This window comes from Grampus griseus, assembly GCF_964374135.1.
Source record: "Grampus griseus genome assembly, chromosome: 7".
Taxonomy (NCBI): domain Eukaryota; kingdom Metazoa; phylum Chordata; class Mammalia; order Artiodactyla; family Delphinidae; genus Grampus; species Grampus griseus.
Genome location: NC_139001.1, coordinates 13436528 through 13463847, shown reverse-complemented (window position 1 = coordinate 13463847; position 27320 = coordinate 13436528). Strand labels below are relative to the sequence as shown.

Below are 27320 nucleotides of genomic sequence, written 5' to 3'. Positions count from 1 at the left end.
GGAGGAGTATATTCTAAGCTTCTTCAAATAGTTGCTTTGAGTTGCTGCCTTCACTTCCTCACCTTGTGTTCTGTCTACAACTCACTCCAGTTGGGTTTTTGACCCCATCGTACACCAGAGGCAGCACTTGCCAAGATCACCAACAAACTCTATGCTGCTGTACTACTCAAGGACATCTCTTTCTTCATATCTTCCTTGACCTCTCATCAGAATTAACACAGTGGCTTCTTGAAACCCATCTCTCTCTGGGTTTCTCCATGACTACACTCTACGCTAGTTCCCTTTCCTCCTGAATGGCCACCACTTTTCAGTCACCTCTACTGGCTCTTCCTTATCTTGGCGACTTGTCATGCTGACCTCAGCTCTGCCTTAGACTCCTTCCTTTCTCCTCTGGGCCAATGGCTTTAAATGACATCCATATGCCAGGGACCCCCAATTCCTTTCTCTGTCTCTGGCTTCTCCACCAACCTCCAGACTGTTCTCGAACTTGACATCTCTACTTTGCATTTTGTGACCAACCCACAAGGCTTTGTTCTAGTTCCCTGGATGTGCTCCCATCATAGGCTTTGTTGCTGCCACAAAGGCCTGAAACAACCTTCTCATCCCAAATCACCATGCATGGGTTCACGCACACAGCACGATGTTTGCCCTTCAAGTACTTCCGTGACTTGTATTCACTCTTCAGATCTCAAGTGAATTTATCCTTGCTCAGTGAACCTTCCCCAGTTCCCCAGTTAGGACAAGGTTCTTGTCCTCCGGGGCACTCACAACAATTTGGGATTACATGCTTATTCACTTTCATTTGTTTGTTTGAACAGTATATTCCTCCCTTACATCTGCCTCCATGAGAGCTGGGTCACCACTCTGTCCTGTACCAGTGCTCTCACACAGAAGGATTCAACAACAGTGTGTTCAAAACAGTCATATCTTATAAATGGGACAGAAGAGGTTCTTCTCGTTGGGAATGAATGAATGATTGAAGAAATGTACAAACAAATGAAAAACAAAGATTCTCTGTTGTGCAGAGAATTAAAATGGTCTGATGCGATGAGTAGCTACTCTAGATTGAACTTTCACAGAAGGTGAAATCTGTAAAAAGAAGTGAGCTGTTTAAAGGTCAAAGAAGCACATTTAAAGTAGAGGGAATACAAAAGCAGATTATTACAGCAGTTTTATATATTCTGCCATGAGATGAGAAATACAAATGCAAAGTAGAAACTTCCCCTGATGATATAAACTAGTGTTATATAACCTGCGGTGGCTGTAAGAACTTCTGAAGATGTTCCACATTTAATTCACTCCTAGGTACCTCCGATACAAGTATTCAACTCTTACCCACACTGTTCTAACGCCTTTAGAGAACTCACAACTGTAATAAAGCAAAGCCTACACAATTAAGATAAGTAAAATACAAACAATAATAGAACGCTAAGATGAGAGCGGCACTATAGTGCGGGGTTGCGGCTAAACATCAAGGTATAAATTCTTTCTGAGAACAGGATTGCTATTTCTTGGTGGCAAGAAAGAATAATTTGTTTGTTTGTTTGTTTTTGCGGTACGCGGGCCTCTCACTGCTGTGGCCTCTCCCGTTGCGGAGCACAGGCTCCAGACGCGCAGGCTCAGCGGCCATGGCTCACGGGCCCAGCCGCTCCGCGGCATGTGGGATCTTCCCGGACCGGGGCACGAACCCGTGTCCCCTGCATCGGCAGGCGGACTCTCGACCACTCAGCCACCAGGGAAGCCCAAGAAAGAGTAATTTTTAATATACTCCTGGTAGTGTTCTCTTTCTTTGGGAGGCTCTTAAAAACGTCCCCAAATAGCGTCCTCCTTTCAGCTTCCACAACAGTACGGCTACTACTACAAACATGACACTTACTAAACACTTGTCATCTATATACCTGGCACTGTGCTGACCATTTCAGTCACCATTTTATTTAAATCTCATAATAACTCTATGAGAGAAACTGTATCATTCCATTTAACATATGGTAACATTGAGGCTGGGGAAGACAAATGAAAATATGCTTGGGATACACGGGCAGCAAGCGGTGGAGACAGGAAATAATCCCTTTATCCTTTAACATCCCCTGAGATGACCAGCCACAAAGAAGATGCTCATCAGATGCCCTTCTCCTTCTTTGCCACCTGCCTGGCACAATCACACACCAAATGGGTAACCATGGCCCGGGATGTTCTGGTTTCTGAAAGTAGACAGCAGGGCATCATACAAGACTCAAGAAAAAGTAAAAATTGGGAATTGAAGGAGAAAGAAGAATTAGCTAAAAAGCTAACTGTGATTCTCACTGTGGAATCTCACAGCTCACATGGTACTTTCTAGACTCCGCCAAGGACAAGCTCTTTGCTCGTGTCCATACTTTCGTATTATTGTCAATTTTTATTATTTCTTTGCCCTGTAATGACTCACTTGCATGCTGCCATTTTCAATAGCCCATGAGCCTGATAAGGGCAGAAGCTCACTAGTTATCCTCAGTGCAGTGACAGTATTCATTCTTAAAGAGGTTCTCTCGTGTTTACATTTTGTGCTGGGCAAAAACAGACAAGGTGTTGGAACAGGGCCGATGGGTGTTAACCAATTAATCACCCAAATGTGAAACTGGAAGATAAATGTATTTAACTTTTGTATGAATGTATTGAAGAAGACGTATGAAATCAAGGTATAAAAATTCTTTTTGAGAACAGGATTGTTACTGCAACATGAGAATACTGCTATTCTTTTTTTTTTTTTTTAACATCTTTATTGGAGTATAATTGCTTTACAATGGTGTGTTGAGAATACTACTATTCTTGCAGCACCCTCTGTGTTCTGTGAGAATACAGAAAGGATGACTTGACTAGTTAAAGACCACAGTTGCATTTTGAGATCATTTTGGCTGCAGTGTAAACAGAGGCGGGGTGGTCCTGTGCAAAGCAAACCTCCAGGTAGCTTCTTTAAGAATGCAAATTCTTAAAAGTTATGCTTGCCGCATGAGGAGTGGGGCAGACTCCCTCCACACACCCTCCCACACATTTCCTGGGGTGCTGAAGAAGGAGGTCCATAAAACCGCCTGTGACCTGCACTGACACAGAGGGTCTGAGGGCAAAGACAGACGGCCAAGAGCAGGTATAAAAGAGACACGTTGCTATGATAGTATTGTATCCTTCAAAAAGCAACAGGAACAGAAATAGACACTCAGGAAAGAACTAGAAATGTCCAGAGTTCAGAGCAGATCTAAAGCATCTGAGGATAGCAGAATGCAAACAAGTCTCAGGGTTGTCTTGAAAATAAAAGAAAGAATCTGCTTGACTAATTTGATGCTGTAAACAATGGGGACAGGCAGATGCAAAGCTATGTTCAGTACTTATACTGGGTCCAAATTAAAAGTGGATTGAGCTGCAACCTGCTTTCAAATGCAGCTGTCAAGGAACTAATAACAAACATGACAAAATAAGAACAAAACTTGATTTCCTAAATTGCCTTCTGTACTTTAAATGAATTAAATGTGATTGCCAACTTCAACAGTATTATATATTAAATTTTTAAAAAAATTTGAGCAAAGTATAACAAGCCCTTGTTTCTCAAAAAGGGATATTTATAAATGAAATAAATATTCTATTCACAACTTCTCAAAAGCCAAATTATCTTTTTCTCCTTGGAGTGAAACAGAACTACTTGCAGTGCAGAGAAGCTTATGTTGGGGAAGATTACGATGCCTAAGTGGTTTTCCATCTCACTCTCCATAATCTCCAAGATAATGGCGTATAAAACAGCAAAAAAGAAAAACCCAAAGCAGAAAACCAATGGGTCATTTTTATAATCTTGAAATGCAATTTTAAGTCATTAAAATGATAATCAAGAAGTAATCGTTTTCTTATTACTCCTCAAATTTTCCTTTATTTCCCTGAAATCAGTATCCTTTGCGACCGATGAAACTACTTTGTTCATTCAAGGTCACCACAGTCTATCTACGTGACTTCATAAATAAAAGGAAACTGGAAATACGTCCTAATGCCACATGGTGTGCTTAATGAGTTGTGGCAAACTGGTCTCTTTCCACAATATTCATCTGGAAAAGTTTTGAAATAGACACTCCAATAAAATCACCAAAGCCAATGGAGGACTGAATATTGAAGGAAGTTATTCGAGCAAAATATGCCACTGTACCTATTATGTGGCTAGCATCTTTTACAGAATTTTGCCTTAACAAGAGAAGAGTTTTAAGAGGAAACACACAACATCAAATCCAGGTTACTGGTATTGATGGCTACCATCCATGCAGTCCTTTCCATTCTCTGTATGCTTATTTGTTCATTCATTCGACCAAGATATACTGGCTACCTTCTATGTGCCAAGTACAGAGCATTAAAAATGTTCAAGCGAACTGCTTGCCCTCATTGAACTTACATTCTAGTGTTATGTAATGTCAGGAAAAAATAAGCAATATGTATATTACATATGTGTAATATAAGGTAGCATCATGCAGTGATAAATGTAATATCCTTCTTTCATATGTTATCAGAACCTATTGTTTGAGATGTGTCACTCGTGTTTAATTACTCAGGCATGTGCTATATCTGTTCTGTTCTCCCACAGGCCGGAAGTTCTTTGAAGACACAAACCACATCTAATTCATGTTTGGCTTTCCCACAGTGCTTTGCATAAAGCAAAAGTTTCCATATATATTTGCTGAAGTAAATCTTACATCCAAAACTCACTGCTTGAATGACACACCAGCACCTATCTTTGTAGTGTTTCTTCTGCCTATGCGGCTTATGTAGGATGAATGTATGTATCTATGCAAGCATGTCCACTGGATGTATGATCACCAAAGCATTTCCTTGGGCATCTTTCTGTAACTTTGGACATTCTTCTGCCTCAAATGTAATTTTTCCATTTATTAGCTCTGTGACTTGGGCAAGCCGCTTTATCTCGCTGAGTTTTATTTTAATAAATTGGGACAATAATAATGCATGTTCCATCAACTGTTGTCAAATAATGTATTAGATGAAGAAGATTACAAGTGTCATTCTGGTTTTTATTGTTATCATGGGAAGTCAGATTCTTTACAGCCAAGGTTTGCTAATGGGGGGTTTATAGGTCATAGTTGGCTTCTAAATTTATTGTCCTTGGGAGGTACACATTGTTTTCCCTCCCAGTTTGACTGCCTTTATATGGGCACACACAGTCTGAGCTGCTCCTGTTACCTCACAGCTGACCCTACTTCCTTCCTGTAGTGGCCTGAGCTGCAGAAGGCATCTGACTTTCTAGACTCTGGTTAAGCCCCTAAGGCCGTTGTCTTAGAACCCACATCCACAAGGTGGAAGATCAGCACCTAGGAGGAAATCAACAGCATTCAGCACCACACCACCCTCATTTAAGCCTTTATCTATCAAGTGACATCAGTCATTGTCACTGTTGAGGTAGGGACCCTAGGTAGCTGGGATTCCTGGGCTATTCACTCCCTTCGCAGTGGCAGGATCTGGAATGGATGGATGGATGGATGGATGGACCAATGAATGAATGAATGAATGAGAAGACTCTCACGGAACAAGATAGGATAGCTTAGGTCCAAATAGGCCTTAGTCTCAAATCAAAACTGAAGTAGCAAAAATTGGAAGTTCTGCTTCAGACTGGGAATGAGGGGTGTGAAACAGATCTAGTACTGTTTGATGACATTACAAAAAAGTGGAAAACTACTGTTAGGTCTCTATTTTACCAAGATCCAGGAAATTTCCAATCATAAACGTCACCTGAAGTCTCTGGGTAGGAGTTTCTCTCTATTTAAAGTCGCCCTTGAAATATATTTCTAAGAATTCCAAGGATTATTCTTAGGAAAGCACAGTGATATAGAATGGGTCTGAATGAAGCAAAGTAAAAGGCTTGTTCACTCAAGACTCTTATGTGCATGAATGCCCTGAGAATGCTGGGTGGTAGGTAGCACTTCCTGAGGCAAACTCTTTGTTTCTCTTCTCTGTTTTATTCAAGGGCAACTGACAATGATTCTTGACAAAATAGGTCTGACTCATCCTATTATTCATTTGCTTTGTGCTTCTGTGTGTACGTGTTTCGTCTCCAGGCACATTTTGTGCCTGAGAACTTGCTGGAGCAATGACTAAACTCGCACTCTCTGATTCAGTATCTTTTTTTCCAGATGCAAAACTTACAAGTTAGAAAGAGCTGTAAGCAAATACATAAGAACTGGCAGACATAAGGTGACAAGGGACCCAGATGTCTACCTTCCCAAAGTGATCTCAAGAAGCTAAAGGTCCCTCCCTCTATAAAGGGTAACAAGCTCTTGATAAAGAGGAATACAAATACAGGGATACAGAGCCAAACCCTTTAAGAGATAAAATACATGTTCCCGGGTACTTGAATGGCTAATATCTATTGGAAAGTGAAGTAGGATTATTCAGTTGTGCTTGAAGGTGTAAAATCTACCTTGGAGATTCCTACCTATATGCCCATTTTTTGTATGCATCCTTCCAGCCAACCCAGAAGAGTTTATCACTGTTCCATGTTCCTAGAACATTGCATAGAAAGTGCCATTTATACCTCCATTATAGCTCTTGAGACACTGTGTAATAGTGAGTTATGAGCCTATGTCCTTCTCTGGTCATGATTTCAGCAGGGAATTCCTAATGCTTAAGCACAGTTCCTGCATGTCATAAGCACTAAATAAGTTTGCTGGATGAATGAATGAATGAAGAAAGAAATGGATAAATTAGCAAGTTTAGGTAGATATTTCAGGAAGGTGAATCAATATTTTCTAGAAGGGCTTTCCCACGATGGAGTGTTTATCTCTCAAAGTTGTGACCTTTGTAATTAATGGAAAGACTAGGAAAGGATGGCTGAGGACACACTATCTCCCAGATCCTTATCACATGTTAGCCATTTATTTTGGTTTTACAGATGAGACACCAAAAATCAAAGAGCTTGAGTAACTTACTCAAGGCTCTCAGATAGTAAATGGTGAAACTAGGATTCGAACATCGACCAGTAAAAACCCCAAGCTTACGTTTTCCTTAGAAGACATTCTCTTTTCAAGGTACTGCTTAAGCAGAGACTGAAACACAGTCTAAGATGTGATGGAGAAAAGGTACCTGTAGTGGAAGGTCAGATTAGAGCACTAACTAACTGTGTGTTCAACAGAGTTACATAGTTCTTGGAAGAAGAAATTACACAATAATTCATATCTCTGCAAACTTGATACCTAACAAGGGCTACAATGATACTTCTTAGAAGATGATGACTCATTTGCTAGAGCAAGTTTGGAAGTACAAATAGAAAAGAAAATAAGTTTTTCAGCTCAATGTCTGTAAAATGTAGTTATTGATCTTTAACCTATTGTTAAAGTATTATTTCATATTTCTAAAGCCAAAGAGTCTCCTTTGTGACCAACAATAGAAAACTATCTCCACCCTCCAGTAAGATCCTTATTGCCCTTTCCATAAGGAAGGCTGGCATCTGTGTTAAAAAGCAGTTTTCTTTCATTTCTAGTGGAGGGCTCAGCAACACTTAATTAATTCTTTCCTTTTAAAGTGCAGCATTATTACTTTCTGGAGAAATTCCAGATTTTAATGGATAAACCATCCAGAAATAGACCAGGCTTGAGTGACTAAAGAGAACTTTATTTTGCATTCACACATCTGAGTGCCCCTGGTATTAATCTGAAATGTAATCTCAGCCATGTAGCAAGTTATGTGAATGCCTGTACTTTGGTGATAAGATAAAGAATTGTTCCTGGTGGCCTATGACCCTCAACCTAAATGGGCCAGCGTCTTAATGTGAAATTTGAGGGAAGACTGCTAAAACACTTATTGCTTCAATTTTTACATGAGCGAGAATAAGGATAGCTATTTCATCAAAGTAGGATAAAATTTTTGAAAATAAGATGTCCAAGTGAGGCCTATGGAATTATTTTGCTTCCCTTTGCCACCGTGGTCCATGTCAAATTTAATACTAAGGACAATACTTTGAGGACCAAGGCTTTGCAGAACAGTATTGTCTATTACAGGCACTGTGTCTGTTTCTGAGATTAACTCTTGAGAATCAATGTAATCCTTGCCTTTGAAGAAACCTGCTCTTTGAAGAAGGATGATGTATTTACACACTGTAAATTTACTATCTTATTACTTACTACCTAATAATAAAGATAACATTCATGAAGAGCCTTCTTTGAACTATGTGATTTACATATAATCTTACTGAATTCTTTAGCTTGGTGGATCTCTACACTGCCGCCATGCAGGTGGTAATTTTCCTCTTTGCCTTGAGTATAGCAGACTTGCTCTTGCCTCAGGACCTTTGCATTTGCTGCCCCTGCTTATTCTTTCATCTCTAGATCAAATATTTTCTCTTCATAAATGTTTTTCTCACTTCTGCAGCATAAAAATTCCTTTGCCACCTCACCATCGTCTCTCTACCTTCTGTAACCCTGTTTATTTTCTTTATTCCAGATTTTACCAATCATTCCATTCTGTTTATTTCTTTCTTTACGTATTTTCTGTTTTCCTTACTTTATTGAAATGAGTTTTGTGAAAGCAGGTATCTAGGCTGCCTTGCTCTCCACTGAATCCTTAGAGTTTGAAACAGTTCTCGGCTCATATCAGATACTCCATACATATTTTTGGAATGAATGAATAATGATTGGATGAACACACTTTTCGATTAAAAAAACTCGGGGGAAAAGAGATCTCTACTCACCTGTACCACACCTGTACAGGAATCCAAAAAGATGCAACCTTTGGGTTCTTTGGATATTTTTTCATCTTTGTAAAAATTCATGATGTAGGAATTATCTGGCAACTGAGTCAGCTGGAAGAAGCGCTTTTTGAATGACTAAATAAAGGGAAAAAAATGTAAGGAGGTAGTTCAAATTCACAGAAATTAGACTACTTCTAATTCCTTCAAGAGTGCTACGTTTCTAGGGCACTGTTCTAGAGAAGAACATCCTCCTTTCTCATAAATAAAATATGACATGAATAAAACTCAATGCAAATGGCTCTCCTCTGTTCTGTGACCGAAGTGGAGGAGGGAGTGAAGAAAGGTGGCAGAAACAAAGATGAGTCTTGATGTCTCCTTACCCGAACGGTAATGGTATTATTCACGGTGCTGTTAAAATTCCCCTTGTAGAGCCAGCCAGACTTGAAAACTCCAGTTCCTCCCATTCCCCCTCCGCCCTTGGAGGATGAGTGAGAAGTGGTATCCTGTACAGAAGACATCATTAGCATCACAGCCATCTTCTGTGAATCCCAGATCTTAGACACTGTGCTTAAAAACGAGACTCCTTTTTCTCTCTTTGACTCATCTTAAGAAATCATGTTCAATTTCAAAACACATGTGATTCATTTTATCTAAAAGCCTTCACACCAACAGCTACTGCAGCTTTAGGAGAAACTGGTCTGAATTTGAAACACGCTAGTGAAAGACAGGAGCTAATTATCCTCATGTTTTAAACATTTCACTTTCAACCATTTACTTACTTCATCCTTATCAGCATCTTCATGGTCAACCTCAAAGGAATGTGAAGGAAGTTTCTCTGGTTTGTATTCTGCTCTGATATTAAAAAAAAAAAAAAAAGATTCTGATGTGTCATTTGAGACATTGCTTTCAGCTGGGTAACAGCTATTGTGGTGGCTTTCTTACACGTTTTTATAAAATAATATAATCTCGTGAGGGGCCCACTTCCTTTGGAAGTATTAACTTTCCCCTTACACCATTATTTATCTCCAGAAATTAAATCTCCATTTTAAACCACAGAGTTACTATTTATACAGATTTACACATGTCCTTTTTAATTACACGAAGGTAAGTGGGACAATTTTAAGGGCTTGGTGATTTATATTTTCCTTCCTCCACATTTTGAAGTGGAATATAAAGTACTGATATTTTCATTATCTTTTTTTTTTTTCCCCCTTTTGCTTTTATGTGACATATCCAAGGCTACAGGACAGTCATCTGAAGAACCACCCAGGGCTCTGGCCACCAGGCTGCGCTGCTCCCCTAACCTTGGCCTCTCCCAGAAGCCTGCACCAACGTGACTTAGCAGCAATTGTGCTAGCTTTGGGGATTTCCATGGTAGCACAGTAAAGCCTCTTAGAGCGTCACTGACGAGCCCAGAGGAGTAAGAGTGTACACTTGGCCCTATAAATGGTAAAATAAGACAGAAATAAACTTCCCTTGGCTTGATTCTACCTCATAACACATGGTTGAATGGAAACCAGACAGTATCATCCAAAATTCAGGCATTCCTTTATACCTAACTAGAAAATCCTACACGGAGAGTGGCACAGGAGATGTGTTTTCTTTAAAATGATTTATATTATGTAGAAGCAATCTCAGAAGTTGACTATTGAGAAAAAAGCCCAGGGGCACATTCAGTATTCCCATTACAAATGGCTTCCTATGTTGATGATGTTCCAGATAGCAAGGGGAGTGACCAAGGACTCTTTATATGTATTCATATATGTCTATACATACATGTGTATACGTATATGTACACACACACATATATATATATTATATATGTACTCATAAAATCACCAAGCCGTGCATTCACATAGGGATTCAGTGGACTCAAACGGATTCAAAATATTCTGTACCCTCCTTCTGAAAGACACAGAAATGCCCATTCCCAGTTCACAGCAGAGAAAGAGCACAAAAAACACCGTCCTCACTATCAAACTGTAGAAAAGCCTGAGATCAGAACCACATCCTCCGTACCTGATCAATGTTTTTTCTATTGTGGTAAAATATACATAACAGAAGAATTACTATTTTAACTGTTTTTAAGTGCACAGTTCAGTAGCATTAAGTAGATTCACACTGTACAGCCATCCCCACTGTCCATCTCCAGACCACTTTTATTCCCAAACTGACTCTGTACCCATTAAACAATAATTCCCCATTTTTCCCTTTCCCCAGCCCCGGGTTATCATTCTACTTTCTATCTCTATGAAATGAACTATTCTTGGTACTTCATATGAGTGGAGTCATGCAATATTTGTCTTTTTTGTGGCTGGCTTATTTCACTTAGCATAATGTCTTCAAGGTTCATTCATGTTGGGGAGTGTATCAGGATTTCGTTCCTTTTTAAGGCTGAACGATATTGGCAAGAGTTTGTGCTCCCAAAGTCATTTCCATGAAGGTGTTCTGGATCTACAGAATTAGGACTGTCTTCCTGTAGATGTTGAGCATACGTCTCTTATGATGCTTGCCTGGTTCTGTTATTTGGACTCCTGTCTTAGCCTTCCAGCAGATTATACATTTCTTAAAGCCAGTGACTCTAATAAAGTCTCATCTACATCTCACTCGGCTTTTTTCTTTCCTGTTGTAGACATGATCAATATGCGTTTGCTGACTGAATTATTGAGAGGCAAGGTGAACAAGGATATCACAGAAGTGAGATAATATGAAAAGGTATAACTTAAACTTTTGTTTTTGGAAGGCTTCTTGGCGATGTTCTTTTTAGCAGTAGGACACATTTTTGGTGATCAAAATCCTAAGAGGCACCTCCAACATGTTAAATAGGTTTTTAAAAAGTATCTTATTATTGTGAATTTATCCTATAAATTCAAATTAATGAAAGTCCCTTGCTACTAAAATTCATAACTAATAAAAATAAAGCTATTCTGGGGTACACAGTACTTGATATTGAGTGTTATAAATGATACCTAGAGTCTCACTTCAGTCCTAATTCCAATTTATTTCTCTATTTTGTTTCCATTCCACAGTCTTGACAGGACATCCCAAGACCCATAGATAAGTAGTTGCAGATGGTAACAGTTTTATTTCAAAGCCAGAGGCTTGAAAGAAGAGTGGTAGGAAATGTGTATTTCGAGGTTATCATCACAACAGGTTCAGAAACATGGTAAGGGTAAGTGATCAATAAATACTTGTTAATTAATGTGTATGAATTTACTTGCATGGGTATGTGTTAGTCCAAATTTCAAAAACATATTAATATATAATACAACCTTCCTCATCCATGATTTATTTGCAAGCTCAAAAATATATACCAAGATAACAAAGATTTTGTACTGAAGTCTAAATATGTACTAAGTAGCATATTGCTTTTTATTCAAACGTATATGTGTATAATCAGACTTTTGGACACAAATACTGGGAATCCACATCTAGTCTAATCTTGTTATTTTGCTGAGAAGAAAACGAAGTCCATAACAGTTACTCACATAAACACATAGTGAAAGAGATGGGGTCAGAAGCCTTATCTCTGAAACGATACTTCCTGTATCAAGGACAGATTAGTCCAAACCATCTTTAATAAGCATGTTAAGTATGACTGCAGCCATTTTTCTCTTGCAAAGGATCCTGGTGTACCTGTAGTTCTTTCACCTTCTTGCAGAACCTTAGAGATACTCAAGTTTGGGCCAACTGCCACTGATGTTAACTTGTTCTGCCTCTTTTGGTTAGGGTCAACCTTATATGAAGGCATAACAGGTAACAGACCACACTGTTATTTTGGGACCACTGGGAAATTCTCCCCATCCCACCAAAAATACTCCTCTTCTCCTTAACAACATCTTGACACTCCTTGAACCAGAAGCAGTTCCTTTTGCCTTTTCATTTGATGGGCAAAATAAAGCACGTAAACACAACCCTTTCCTCAACCCTTGCTCCTTCCAGAGGTGACACACTGCCTGAGATTCAGACGCAGGTTCAAAGGGCTTATTTCAGAGCAATTATTCAAAGTAATTTGTCTGCAGAGGAGGAGACATGAGTGTTCCAGGATTCTTAAAATGATGGCAGGGCAGTAAAGGCACTATTAAGGAAACACCCCAAGTGAAAGATAAAGGGATGAGTAGGGAAAACTGAGGATGAGGCAGCAAAGACAAACTTGAACTGGAAGGTCAATGTTTGGCTCCGGGGTGGACCTAAATTATATGCTAGTCCTTTCCTGCCCGTCTCCCTTTGACCTTGAGGCAGTTCTATTCATTTCTGAATTCTTTACTCTGTCCTCTTTTGCCAGCATGGTTCATCCTTTCTTTTCTTTCTTACCAAAGAATAATTTTATAGGCATTTGTTCTTGATAATTGTGGCTTGCAATAGAGGCCATGATCCACAGTCCAACTCTCATTTCTGCAAAGATAGTTATAAAAGTGTAAAGAAAGGAGAGAAGGAACAGCCTTTCAAACTAGCAATGAAATAACGAACAATTAAGGAAACAAAATAGGGTTTTCATGAATCTCAGTGTATAAGGTTAAATACTTGTGAGGGTTTTTCCACAAATCTCCCATCAGAGAATTGAAAATAACAACTGAGATAGCCTATAAATGATAGCCAAAGTTTCACAAAAGTCCATGATTTTAAAGTGACTTATGCACAACTCAGCTGAAAATGCTGTATTGACAGGAGAACGGCTCAACAAACTATGGTAGATCCACACACAAAAGGAATGTTACTCAGAAGGGGAAAGGAGCTACTGACACGTGCAACAACATGGATATCACTCAGAACATCATGCTGAGTCAAAGAAGTCAGAAACACAGGAATACCTATAGCATGATTCCAAAAAAATAAAGTTCTAGAATATAAAGTTCTAGAATACGTAATAGCAATCTGTGGTGAAGAAAATCAGAACAGTGGTTGTCTCTGGGGAGAGAGGGAAGTAGGGGTGAGGACTGACAAGGAAGGGGTAGCTATGAACTCTTTGAAGGTGATGATAACGTCCCTTATGTCAGTAGGGGTTTCAGGTGCACAGGTGTATTCATAGTCAAAGTCATCCAGTGGTTCACTTACAACTTGTGTCTCACCTCCTAAAGTTTCCCTCAAAAGAAAAAAAAAGTAAACTGTAAACATATATGTTTCTAGTTAATGGTATGCATTCTAAAGTGTTCAGAAAGGCAGCAGACAGTGTGTTGGTACTTTAAACTCACTTTGAAATGATCAAAATATAAGATGGACTGGTGGATGGCAAGAGGGATGGGTGGATGGATGCAAAATGTCATTAAATACATCCAGCAAAATGTAAAAGATACATTCTAGATGGTGAGAATATGAGTGTTCATTGTATAAGTTTTCCAACATTTTTTGTATATTTGAAAATTTGCATAGTAAAATACGGGGGGGATTTTTTTAAAGGTGTTGAAGAAAAATGATGTTTCCTGAATTTTTTTTAATACTAAGCAAAATTTTAAGAAATTGTGCAAAAATATATATAACTATTCTCAAAGAAAATAGTGAGTATGAATTTCTCAAGAACTTTCCCCTGGTATGTTTGAAGGACAGATGATTTTGAAAAGAGAGAAGGCGGCTTCATACAAATACTAAAAAATTTTTTTTTAATTTCCCAAATGTTACGATATTACAATTTGTGAGGTCTCCACACTCTTGCATAAAACCAAACTTTAAGTTTTCCTTTCCAGTTCACTTAAGTATTATGACTCAAAAATAAATCATAAGATATGACAGATAAAACCAATGAGGTCACTAGCAAAACTCAACCAACTACATTAATCCTTAGTTATATTCATGCAGACCTTATTGTTCATTAAAAAAAATGTGCAAACCAGGGAGTGTCAATATAGGTCTATCTAGGGGTGTGGGATGGGTGAATGTGCATGTTTTTTCATTGCTGGCTTTTCTTAAATCTGTTTGCTTGATCAAATTCACTGTGAGTTGAGAGCTGTGTTAATTCTTGGAGGCTATTCCTCCTCGTCACTAAATGATCCAGTTTCTAGATAGTACCTGTCACATAGAAGACCTGCAATAATGACAACCACGTATCGGAAGATAAATCCCCAAGCTGAGTAAGCTCGCCTTCTAAGGGAGGAGAGAGTCGGTAATTAAGCATAAATAAACAAGGTAATTTCCCTGGATGAAAATGGTTGGGAAGAAAATTAAAGAGGAGAAAAGAGTGATCCAGGTAGGGGTGGCAGAAGCCAGGTTTAGAAGGGGTGGTCACAGATGGCCATTTTGGTTGAAAATGAGAAGAAGCCAGCCATGTGATGATCTGGGGGAAGATCATTCTGGCACAGGGAATGGCGAGCAAAGGTCTTGAGGAAGGATCAGGCTTGCAGCATCCAAGAGTGGACCGCTGGTGGGGCTGGAGCACAGTGAGGGAGGGAGAGAGACAGGAAGGGAGGTCAGCCTTGTAAGAAAATGCCCTGCAGCACACTTGGCGGAGGGTTTAGACATGGGTGCTACTGAGAGCTCTTCTTTCCCGTCCCTCTTCCCACTGACCCACAGGGCACGGCCTCCTTGTCCTTAAGTAAACATCATCACTACTCAGTCTCATATCTGCAGGGCCATTAAGCATGACCTTTCTCTCTTCTGGATGTCACTAAAAGATAAGCACCTCTGGCTGTTGAAGGTAAAATTCTTCCCCCAAGACCGCTGTGGGTCTCTAAGGGCCTTTGGGCTCCAGAGACAGAGGGCTCAGCAGGGGCCTCACCTTCCGGTGATTGGACCCAACGTTAGTTGTCATTTCTGGTCAGTCTTATTTCTCATTTCTATACCCAAATTACCTCCTATACCTCATATAAGGAGTGTGGAGATGCCTGACTGGAGTGAGGTTGGGGGCAAGTTACTAACCCTCTCGATGCTCTGCATTCCTTTATACAACAGGGAAAACAGTTCCTACTCCGTGGGGTCATGCGTGTTAAATGAGATAATGTACATATGGCACCCAGCACATTCTGGCTCACTGTCGACACTCAAGAAGTCTTCTTTTATTTAAAAAAAAATTGGTTCCAAGTCAGCCCAACTATACAGGTTCCATTTTTTTTTCTTTTTTTTTTTCTTTGCGGTACGCGGGCCTCTCACCGCTGCGGCCTCTCCCGTTGCGGAGCACAGGCTCCGGACGTGCAGTCTCAGCGGCCATGGCTCACTGGCCCAGCCACTCTGCGGCACGTGGGGTCTTCCCGGACCGGGGCACGAACCCGCGCCCCTGCATCGGCAGGCGGACTCTCAATCACTGCACCACCAGGGAAGCCCTATAGGTTCCATTTTAATTGATCTTCTATCCATCACAAAATATACTCTATGAAATTTTCTTTATATCCACCCAGCTGTGGTAAAACTTTTTTAAGTATGTCATTTATCTCTGTATTTTAGCCTGCAGATTAATGAAAACTGTGGCATCATATTTTTTTGCTTGTTTCACATTTTTTAAATTGAGGTATAATTGACAGATGACATTGTGCTAGTTTTAGGTGTACAAAATAATGATTCTGTATTTGTATATACTGTGAAATAATCATCACAATAAGTCTAGTTGACATCATTACCATGCATAGCTACAAAGAATTTTTTTGTGTGTGATGAGGACTTTTAAGATCTACTCTCTTGGCAACTTTCGAATATTCGATACAGTATTGTTAACTCTAGTCACCAAGCTGTACGTTCCATTACCATTGACTTATTTATTTTATAACTGGACATTTGTACCTTTTTGATCCCCTTCACCTCACCTCTGACAACTAATCAGTCTGTTCTCTGTATCTGTGAGCTTGCTATTTTTTTTTTCTGGTTTTGTTTTTAAATTCCACATATGAGTGAGATCATACGGCTTTTGTCTTTCTCTGACTTATTTCACTCAGCACAGTGCCCTTCAGGTCCACGCATGTCATCAAAAGTGGCAAGATTTCATTCTTTTTTATCACCGAATAGTATTCCATTGTGTATATATGCCACATTTTCATCCATCAGTGGACACTTAAGTTGTTTCTGTATCTTGGCTAGTGTAAATAATGCTGTAATGAACATGGGGGTGTGTATATCTTTTCGAATTAGTGTTTTTGTTTTCTTCAAATAAATACCCAGAAGTGGAATTGCTGAATCATATGGTAGCTCCATTTTTAATTTTTTGAGGAATCTCCATACTGTTTTTCGTAGTGGCTACACCAGTTTACGTTCCTACCAAGAGTGCACAAGGGTTCCATTTTCTCCACATCCTTACCAACACTTGTTATCTCTGGTTGTTTTGATAATAGCCATTCTAACAGGTGTGAGGAGATAATTCATTGTGGTTTTGATTTGCATTTCCCTGGTGATTAGTGACGTTGAGCATCTTTTCATGTACCGGTTGGCCATCTGTATGTCTTCTCTGGGAAAATGTCTATTCAGATCCTCTTCCTATTTTTTAATAAGATCGTTGTTGGTTTTTTTTTTTTTTGCCACTGAGTTGTATGAGTTCTTTGTATATTTTATATATTAACCCCTTATCAGGTATATGATTTGCAAATATTTCTCCCATTCAGTAGGTTGCTTTTCATTTTTTTGATGATTTCCTTTGTTGTGCAGAAGCTTTTTAATTTGATGTAGTCTCATTTGTTTATTTTTGCTTTTGTTGCCTTTGCTTTTGGAGTCAGATCCAAAAACATCATTGCCAAAACCAATGTCAAGGAGTTTATTGCCTATGTTTTTACCCAGGAGTTTTATGGCTTCTGGTCTTATACTCAAGTAGTAAATCCATTTTTAGTTAATTTCATGTATGGTGAAAGATAGTAGTCTAGTTTCATTCTTTTACTTGTTGCTGTCAGCTTTCCCAATGTTTATTGAAGAGACTATCCTTTCCCCATTGTATATTCTTGGCTGCTTTGACATCATACTTTTTTTTATGACATTCTTGTTTCCTAGGAACACCAATTTCAGTGCCAATTTTTATTTCTAATGTGTGAAGTCTTTACATTTTACATTCTAGCCTGAAATAAAGTCTCTCTCCAATATCTTCCTATGAACAGACACTAAAAACATGAGGTTCTTAAGAGTGGATAATAGCACAATTTTAAATTTAAAGACTAAAAATGAGGGAGATGAACACATATCATTTTTCACTTCCCCATAATTCCAAGTTTTTATTTTAAAGCCTCAGCAATCCATAAAAAGAAATGATCAGCTTAAATTGGTAGCAGACATAGGAGAATTCTTCTAATCCAGGAGGCATGAAAATGATTTACTTCTAATAGTCTCAGAAGGCCCAAGTAAATTATGTTCCCACTACTGACCTAAATATGTGTAGTCTTTAGTGGGAAGTGCTTAGCTTTGTAAAATCATTTAAAAAATAGTTTTATTATTCAATGTTACAGTCTTCATTCGTTCAGGGGATACATGAGGATTATTCTAGAACTTCTGATTTTCATTTTGAACATATCACATAGAGTTCATTACAGTTTCTCACTTAGCGGCAGTCTTATGCTTCCCTTTCTTGGTAGCAACTTCCACATCCTTTAGTTAAAGTCAGGGAAATTTTCAGCAATATTTTGGTTACTTTTGCATTTCTTCTCATGAGATTCCTTCTCGTGCTCTACAAGAATTCCAATTCAACAATGATATCCAGACCCTGTTCTGACTGGAGGTGCCTTCTCTATTGTTTTCACAGAGGAAGAATATAGTGCATGTGAATTTTTAAATTAATTTATTTTTCTTTATGGCATCATGAATACAAGAAAAGATGAACAGTGTTTGGGGAAAAAGCCATTAAAGATTTCAACAGACCTAAGGACAGCAGGAAGGCATTTATGCCAAATGGCAGCTGAACACCTCTTTCTACACTCTCTCCCTTTATATGCAGTCTTCCAAGTGCTTGGACATGGCTTACAAGTTGTAACCACTTCTCAGTACTATTTTCAGAAAGAAGAAGTCTCGATGTTAAAAAATGCTTTGCTTTTCAATTGCAGCTACAAAAGGTGTACGACTAAGGCCCAGACATACTGAATGTAATAATTATTCTTGAAGGCCTAGGGTGTGATGAGACCTTCCCAACATGAAGTTTAAGGAAGTTATCTTTTAGGAGTGACCAGAATCTAAAGGAATGTTCAGAGATTTGGTGAAAGTTAACAACCACTGTTTTGAATAAAGACTTGCTGTTTTAGAGGAACATTGCTTTGCTCTTCACAGTAACACTACTCCAAAAGAAATGGCCTGCTTCTTTCTTTTTTTTTCTGTTTTTTAATTCTCACTGCTACAATTCCATTCTCCATAGAGCAGAGGAGGTAATTTCTTAAAGAGGTAAACCAGATCATGTCACACTCCAGGTTACAAATTTCTAGTCTTCTGTTGCAATGAGAATAAAATCCAGCTCCTTTTCAGGACCCACGAGGTCCCCTGCCTAGTTCCATGGTTTTACCAACCCTCAGGTCCAGCCTCAGAATGACCACTCTGGTTCCCACCTCATGGCCTTTGCCCCTGCTGTTTCCTCTGGGAACCCTTTTCTGGAGATTGCAGTGCTGGTAGCTACGGTTCCTTCAGATCTGAGCCCAAATGTCACCCTCCCAGAGCTACTCCATAACACCCCCTCCACTTCAAATTCTGCCTCCAGGAGTTGAGAACAGCACTTCCAAGTATCCCAGTCCAGAAAAGATGTTTCTCGGGGCACGGAAAATCTTAGAAAGTGGTGCCCAAATCTAAACCATGTGTCCATTAAAAAGTTAGATGCAATGTGTATGACCTCAAAGTTTCACTTGAGGGAAGTGTTAATAAAAAATTAACTTTTGACTGTCTTAAGTGTTTTTTCTGGGTGATGCACATCATTTTAGTTTGATGAACCAGTGTGTTGGGAGATTCCAGTTCTTTGCAGTTCTTTGAATTTAAGCAGCTCCAAGCCCACCCAGGATTATTATATTTTAAAATTTGTTCCTCTCTCAGTTTACTTATCCAATAAGTAATTATTGCACACCTACTATGTGCCAGGCATTCTCCTAGGCCTACAGGGGATTCTGCGAGGAGGAGTCCCTGCCCTTTGGGGGGGGGTTAACTTTAGTGGGAGACACAGACACAGAATAAATGACTACCCTAGGTCAGGTAGTTGGTTAGGTGAGCAAATTCTTTATAGAGGTGACATCTGGGCAGTTGCAGAACAATATCACCTTTTCCTAAAGACTTTATTTCCCCATAATCCGGAAAATAGTAGGTGTTTGTTTTTCCTTTTTGCTGTTCTTAGACATTTATCATTCCTGTGGAGGTTGTTTACTTTCGTGCCCTTTGATATCCCAGAGTGAAAATACATGAAACCAATGGCAAATCTGAATGCTATATACAGAACACTGTCAGAAAAAATTTCTGGTCCAAATTTTACTTTTTAAATTCTCTTGTATCTGCTATTGAAAAGACAGCTCACAAAAGAATGACATGGTACTTTCAAACTTTGTTCAAAACCTAAATGAGTATATGTATCTCTCACCCCAATTCTGTGAGGTTACAAGCAATACATTGTTGAACAAAATGTTCCATCGTGACTTTTACTTTTAAATTTTGTAAAACATACCTTGATACTAGATTAACGTACATGTATTCATGAACAGCGGCAGAATTTAGGGAACACAGCTTATATATGGAAAAACCCAAGAAGTAATCATAACAGGTTCTTACCGAGGTAACTGTCGAATGTCTCCAGAATACTGTTCGTATTTGTAGTTTACCACATACCACTGGGAACTGTAAAATTTACAAGCCTGAAAGGAAAACAATGGCAATTAAAAATGATCATTCAAAGAGCAGCTGTCCTGATAAAGAAGCACAGTGCATTCAGTGCTCGTAATCTCCGGGTTAATGTTAAGGTAGCTATGTTAGCAATTTTAAGGTAGAGAAGGGGCTTGAGCATTATAATCATTTCATTTTCCAGTGAAAGGAAAATCTAACCTTTCCCAGACTCTTAGAGGAGGAACTGTTTAACATATTTATTCTATTTTTCTCCATTAAGGAAAGCCTAATTTAATCATCCTCTGAACCATAACCGGATATGTCACTAACCTCAAGTATCATCATTTTTCAGCTTTCCTTGGAAAGCCTTCCTTTATGTAACAGTTCTTAGCAGTGAAATATGTTATTATTTATATGCTATCCTTTCATCATAATTTTAGCCCATTTCTTCTTATTCCTGCATCAGTAACCTATCCTTTTCCTCTTTATATCAACCCTGCTGTCAGCTTGAAATGAGTTTTCTAGTTTTACCTCATTGCCTCCTGAGCCTAACCTTCTCCCTGATTATTCATCAACTTTATAAATATATGTGAATAAAAGATGACCAAAAAACTTTTAAAAAACAATGTTAATAGCACAAAAGAATTATCTTAGAGCGGTTCATGATGGCTGAGTTTACAGTAGTTACTCACGGCAAATATTTCCCAAACACCGACCCTGTGCCTGTCACAGTACTGACCACAGAGTGGTAATAGGGATTTCACTAGACGGCTTTTAAGATTCCTTTAGATTCTAAAATTACATAAATCTGGGGATTAAACAGCAACACCAGGATGATAAGGAGACTCTGTCCTCTAGCATTAGTGGGAAAAAATGAGGAGTAATAAACTTACTGCAAAGTGAGAGATAAGACCTCTGATTGTCTTTGTAACCAAGAAGGGGACAGCAAATGAGAGCTCTTCAGGAGAGTCATTACTCAAGGTGTGGAAGGGTTAGAGCAAAGAAAGCACGGGCACTGTCTTTGCAGAAACAGAAAGTGGGAAGGAGTGGCTCACAGCGGGGTGTAGAAAGGTGGGTGGAGAACATAGGGTGTGGGCACCTGGCTCAAGAGGCACAGGAAAGGCAGGGAGAAGGGTTAGGGGTCCTTAGCCGCACTGGATTTCTCTAGCCTTGAACTTCCTCAGCACCACAGCTTTATCTGTTCAGGGAAACACCCCGACGCAAATGGGGACTGAGGGCAAACAATGCATGAGACTAGGACAAAGATAGGAGTGGGGGGATGGCGGCAGGGGGACAGGAGAAAAGAAGAGATTAAAAACAGAACAGCAACAAGACAAATGGATGTGGATAACAGTCAAAGAGGATTCAGGGGATGTGTACTGACTTTGGATGGAGAGGAGGAATGTGAACAAAACTTAATGTTTAGCTAAAATTAAATTTCTTAACTTGCCAATGCCTGAGCCAACTGTGCAAACCACACGTTTCTGGAAATAAAAGGAAGACTGGACCTTGATATGCTCCCTGGCTAAAAAGTTCCATCTTCATTTTCGATAAAGATGCCGGGAATTCAGGCAAGGATCACAAAGGTCCACAGCATCGCAACCCAAGAGGGCAAAACGTTCGTGATCACGGCTCTTTCCCACCCTCCCTCACTTTCCTTTCTCTACACTTTCCTGCAGTTCTCAAACGATACACAATGGAAAACAAAAAGCATAAAACCCACCCCTTTTCTGCATTCCCTTTCAATCTTTTTTTTTTTCCTAGTGCGTAGTTTTACCTAGTTCTCCTCTAAGTATATATTTGAATTGGAATATTGTTTTTATTCACTTAAAGGCATATTCTAAAGATTTTTTAATTTTTGCTTTCTAAATTTTATGACCACTTTAAATAAGTAGAATAAAGTCTCATACCCTAATTTACCAACCAGGTCTCGTAGTTTTGGAAACCATCCATTCATTAATTTGGTCAATAAACATTATTGAACCCATACTGTGTGCCCGGCGTTTTTCCAGGTGATGCAAATACATCGGTGAACAAGGGACACAAATTCATGCCCTCTTGAAAAGTGTGCCCCTGTGAAGAGCTGGTCAACAAACACAAAAATAAGTAAATTGTGTAACGTATCAAGAAATGCTAAGTGTCATGTGAAAAATAAAGCAGAAGAAGGGGGATGGATAGAGTTGGGGAAGGAGGGACAATTTAAATAGAATGGTTAGGGTAAGTCTTACAAAGAAGGTGACATTTGAGCAAAGACTTATAGAAGAGGACAGAGTGAGCAGTTACTATGGCTACTGCAAATTTTGTGCCATTGTAGAAAAAGATGCTGCAGAGTGTTTCTTCATGAATTTGGTCCTCCCATTTTCCCCCAAGTTTGACTCATTTTGGATCATTTTCTTAGGATAGAGTACTCAAAGTATTTTAAAGATTCTTGATAAAAAACTGCCAAACCAACGTATATTCTTTACAAAAAAAATGCGAACAGAGGGTACCGCACTGAACCAGGAGCTACAGGGCTTTATTCTTGGTCTGGGACTAGTACTGAATTCCAACATGATTTTGGTCAAATCATTTTATTTATTAGGATCTCTGATTTAGCAACTGAACACTCAGTATATTAGACTGGATTAGAAATTTCTCTCTCATAATATCTATGGCTACACTTCCTAATCTGGAGGTTTCGATGGGACAAATGTGCATAGTCTTATTGCCCTGTCTTGCTAGGGATAGTAGCTATGTGTAACCGCGATAAACATTCATGCATATTACACACACTGTTCACGAGATGCCACAGGCTTCACCAAACCTGAGATATGTTAATCCTGAATTGCACTGACCAGAAATGAAGGTGGTTATTTCTTATAATAGTGCAGCCTAGTAAAGAACTACCTCTTTTTTGTTTTGGCAGTGGCAAATGCCTGCCAGATGCTGTTCTAGTAGGTGCTTTACATATAATCTTAGTAAGCACTCCATGAGATTTTATATTCCCATTTTATAGATCACAGAGGCAAGGAGAGGCTCAGATTTTTGCCCAAGATCCCACATGTGATAGAAGTAGGATTTCAAACTGGATTTGTCTGACTCAAAAAGTCTATTCAACTAATTTATGAGTTGTTTGATATTTGCAGACTTTGAAGCCTTAAAAAAAAAAAAATCACATCTGGACCACCATTCCAGAGGTTTTCTATGGTGTTTCTGTTTCTGTCTTGGAGTCAGGCAAACCTGGTTTTGAATTTTGGTATTAACTGTGAGGTCTCAATTAAGCGATTTAATATCTATTTCTTTATCTGTCTAAATAATACCACCTTCATTAGGATCGATTCCTATAAAGCACCTAACAGAGGGTAAGTAATTAACAAATACTTGTTTTTAAAAAATCGGTTTTCTCAGCAAGTTTGACTCAATCTATAAATCACATTCATGATAGTTGATAATAACAACTTGTTTTTCTTGATTTATTCAAGTATAGTTTTGGAGAGCTATCTTAGCTCTGATGATCACAGTGTTCTGTTTTAATCAAATTCCTTCTGAATTTATTTGTTAGGTTTCATGTATCTGGTGGTAGGTAGATGAGGATTAGGGTTAGACTAGATGACCCTTAAGAATCCTTGTAAACCTGTGATTTTTCCGATTCTGAGAAAGCCAGTGCATTTTACAAACACATAAACATTTCTCCTACATAGTTAGGCATTTTGGAAATGTTACGCATAGAAAATTATTCGCCATTCTTTGTTCCAGCCCACACACTCGCTCTAAGAAGATCATTAAGATCTATTATAATTATGACTACAATTCCTCTTTGTCCAAAAACTAAGCTGAAATGACCTGTTGCAAATTCAAAGTCACAGGCTACAACTCTGCTTGTTTTAGTAAGGCAATGGCTCCATTTCCCCCCTAAAAAGTACCTATCTCACAACACTGATTTTAAATTACCCACTTCTTATCCCCTTGAGAAAGGGACACTGCCACAGTCTGCTTCCAAGATGAAGACTGAATATCCAGCAAACATTTGCTGAGCTGGTTAATTTTTCCAAACAGCAATGCCCCGGTTCACATTTTATTTGTTTATTATGTTTGCTTGTTCAGCCTTTATCTTGCCATCTCTGCCTGTTATATGTTTAGACACACAAAAAATTGAGCCAACTCAACATAGTCAAAGGCTTTTAAATCATTAGGATAGTGTTGCCCAAACTGTATTGTGTCCATGGAGCTTACTAATTAAAATGCAGGTTCCTGGGTCCCACGGGGGGTTCACTGAATCAGAATCTCTAGAGGGGGCCTTGAAATGCATCATTCCACTGGGGTGACAGTGTGACTCTGTCCTTGTCATGCTGTCTGCCTATGAACTGAAAGCATTAGGGTCCCAGCTTCACACGGGGAACTCTAGTAACTGAGGTGACCCTCCAGCTTCCCTGTAAGTAGGCACATCCTTTTAAAAGAGCAGGGAGCATATCAACTACAGCATGGGGTTTTACTGATAGTGGAAACTCAATATATATGTGTTGAATGAATGAATCTTCTCTATTCTTTCTTTTCCTTTAGAAATAACTAAACAGGACACCTTAAAAGTTCTAAAAATCTAAATACTTTTGAAAAGATTGGGCAACTATAAAGCATACCCTAAAATACTCTAAACAAAACATATCATTTTTCCCCTTTTCCCGTCCTCTTTAGAGGATCACCAGAATCAATTCAAATCACGTCACCTACCTCAAATAGCAATTTAGGTTTGGCAATGTAATTTGTCCATCTCTTAAAAAGGCTGATTATTAGATTCTGGCTACAGAGTAACTAGCAGGTAATAGATTGCATTTTAGATGCAAAATTATTTTTCTTTCTGGCTATAGAGGTTATTTGATTACATGACTACTTTCTTGCCAGAAATATTTATGCAACCACAAAAGGTGTTCTTTTTGGCCCTTAGTCACCAATGGGATTAATTCTGTATTTGTAAAACGATGGTGGTGATTTTCATATTAATGTCATTCTTTACAAAGTTTAGAAGTAATTATGGCTATTTTATAAATGTTAAAAAAATGCAGCATCACGAAGTTAAGTGAATTCAGATAAATTATGTATTGAAAGAGTGGCTGAATAATTTATTGTCCACACTGAGGCACTTCAAAGTGAAAGGAGATGCTATTAGCCAGGCCAACAGGTAGAATATGAAACTTCCTGCAAATCAGGACATTGGTCACCCAATAAATACACCGATATTTTAGAAGAAAGGAAAAGGCACTGAAAACATTTTTTAATTTAACTTGACCACATTATATATTCCTTTAAAATGCAATCATTAATTTCTGTACTATGAAAATAAGCTGAACAGTTACTGATCTTTTAAAACTTATACTACACTCTTGGGAGAGAAATGAAAATGAGTTTGGACAAAATACATGATGTAACTCTAGATCTGATTCAGTTTCAGAAATCATGGTACAATCTTATTTAATAGATTTTTGAGTCTGTTTTTTTAAAATATTACTTGATATTAGATAGTGTTACTATGTGTCTAAACAGGCATATGCCATGTAAAACAATGTCACATCAAATGCCAACCATAGCTGCCAATCATTTTTAAACTACTGTGTCTGAATTATAGAGTAGCCTAAATTGCTACCTTTGTTGATTTTAAATTGAAAGTGAATCAAGGTATTTGGTTTGTCTTTAAAAAATGCATTGCACTAAGGCAACTGAACAAACTTTAAAATTAGACTTTCATAAATCACACCTGTGCCCAATCTGGGGACCTACACTCTAATTTCCCAGCTAGATGTCACAAGTATTTTGTCAGGACATAAATAATGGATGGTACTAAAAAAAACCTTGATAATATTATGATCTACTTGTTCTTTTCATGTAAGTCATAAAATCTGGGCTGTAATTCAATGAAACTGAAATTTTAGGTTCAAACTTATGATGGTTTTTTTTTTAAATTTTTACACTCCAGGGTCCCCGACTTATATTTCTGTCTTTATTCACTTACCACCAAACATTGTAGGATGATTTTTATTGTGGAGAAGATTAGAGGAAGCCAATTTAGAATGGGAACCATTTTACACGTTTGGAAACAAGACTATTATTCTAGGGATGTGACAGACTAGAAAATAAATTTATTCAAGGTGGTTAATGTGAAACACAAAAATATTTTGTTTTCATTGTTTTCAGCAGTGTTTTCCATATACCTTTTATCCTAATGCTACTAAAGAGTAAATGCATTTGAATTTACCTTAATCAACATTTGTACGTTTATTATCTTTACTGTCATACATTTAGTGTTAAAAAAAATAGGGTGATCCATTTTGTTCTGACTATGATAGAAAAAAATCTTTACATCTAAGACTAAACTATATATAGGACAACAGATTTTGGTATCATTTTTCCATTAAATTCTTGAAGTTGCAAAATAAATATGGCTTTACTTATAAATTTACTTTTAAAAAGTACACACAAAATGAAAAGTCCCTTAACTTCCAGCAAGACCTTCACTAGTGAATTAAGAGCCTCCTTCTTCAAAACAAAAAACTTTTATTTGCACTAATTTTATTAAGAAAGGGTTAAGATTTTTTTTTTAATTTGGAGAAATTTTTATAGTTGTATTTTCCCTAATATCTTCCAGTAACTGAAATTGTGCATGTACCCCTGATGTCACAGCAGAGGGGTTACTTCTAGATTGAAGAAAACTATGTTTACTGTGCTCTGGTCTAAAGTTAACAAATGCATTAGAATCACTCACTTGCTGCCCAATGATTCAGAATCAGAAAACGGCATTCATTTTTACTTAATTTATTTATACATGCAAAAAAAAAAAAAAAAAAGCCCACCTCAGAATCATTTACTGAAAGACTCATTCTTATTTCTGGGTGATGAACTGCACCTTATTCTACATATGAGATTCAAACAATTTGTATAAAGTCCAAAGGCATTTTGGTTAAAAGAATGGTTT

General features: G+C 38.3%; 1 protein-coding gene across 4 annotated transcripts in view; it reads right to left on the bottom strand.

The window, feature by feature from the left end:
• DOCK10 (dedicator of cytokinesis 10) overlaps positions 1 to 27320 on the bottom strand; it is a gene marked incomplete at its 5' end in the record, with an annotated part of 280108 nt that overhangs the window by 102156 nt on the left and 150632 nt on the right. For all 4 annotated transcript variants that reach the window (XM_082658291.1, XM_082658290.1, XM_082658292.1 and 1 more), the window contains 4 exons: positions 8702 to 8836; positions 9082 to 9204; positions 9481 to 9553; positions 20327 to 20409. In XM_082658291.1, the coding sequence (XP_082514417.1) occupies positions 8702 to 8836; positions 9082 to 9204; positions 9481 to 9553; positions 20327 to 20409 (414 nt within the window). The remainder of the gene's footprint in view (positions 1 to 8701; positions 8837 to 9081; positions 9205 to 9480; positions 9554 to 20326; positions 20410 to 27320) is intronic.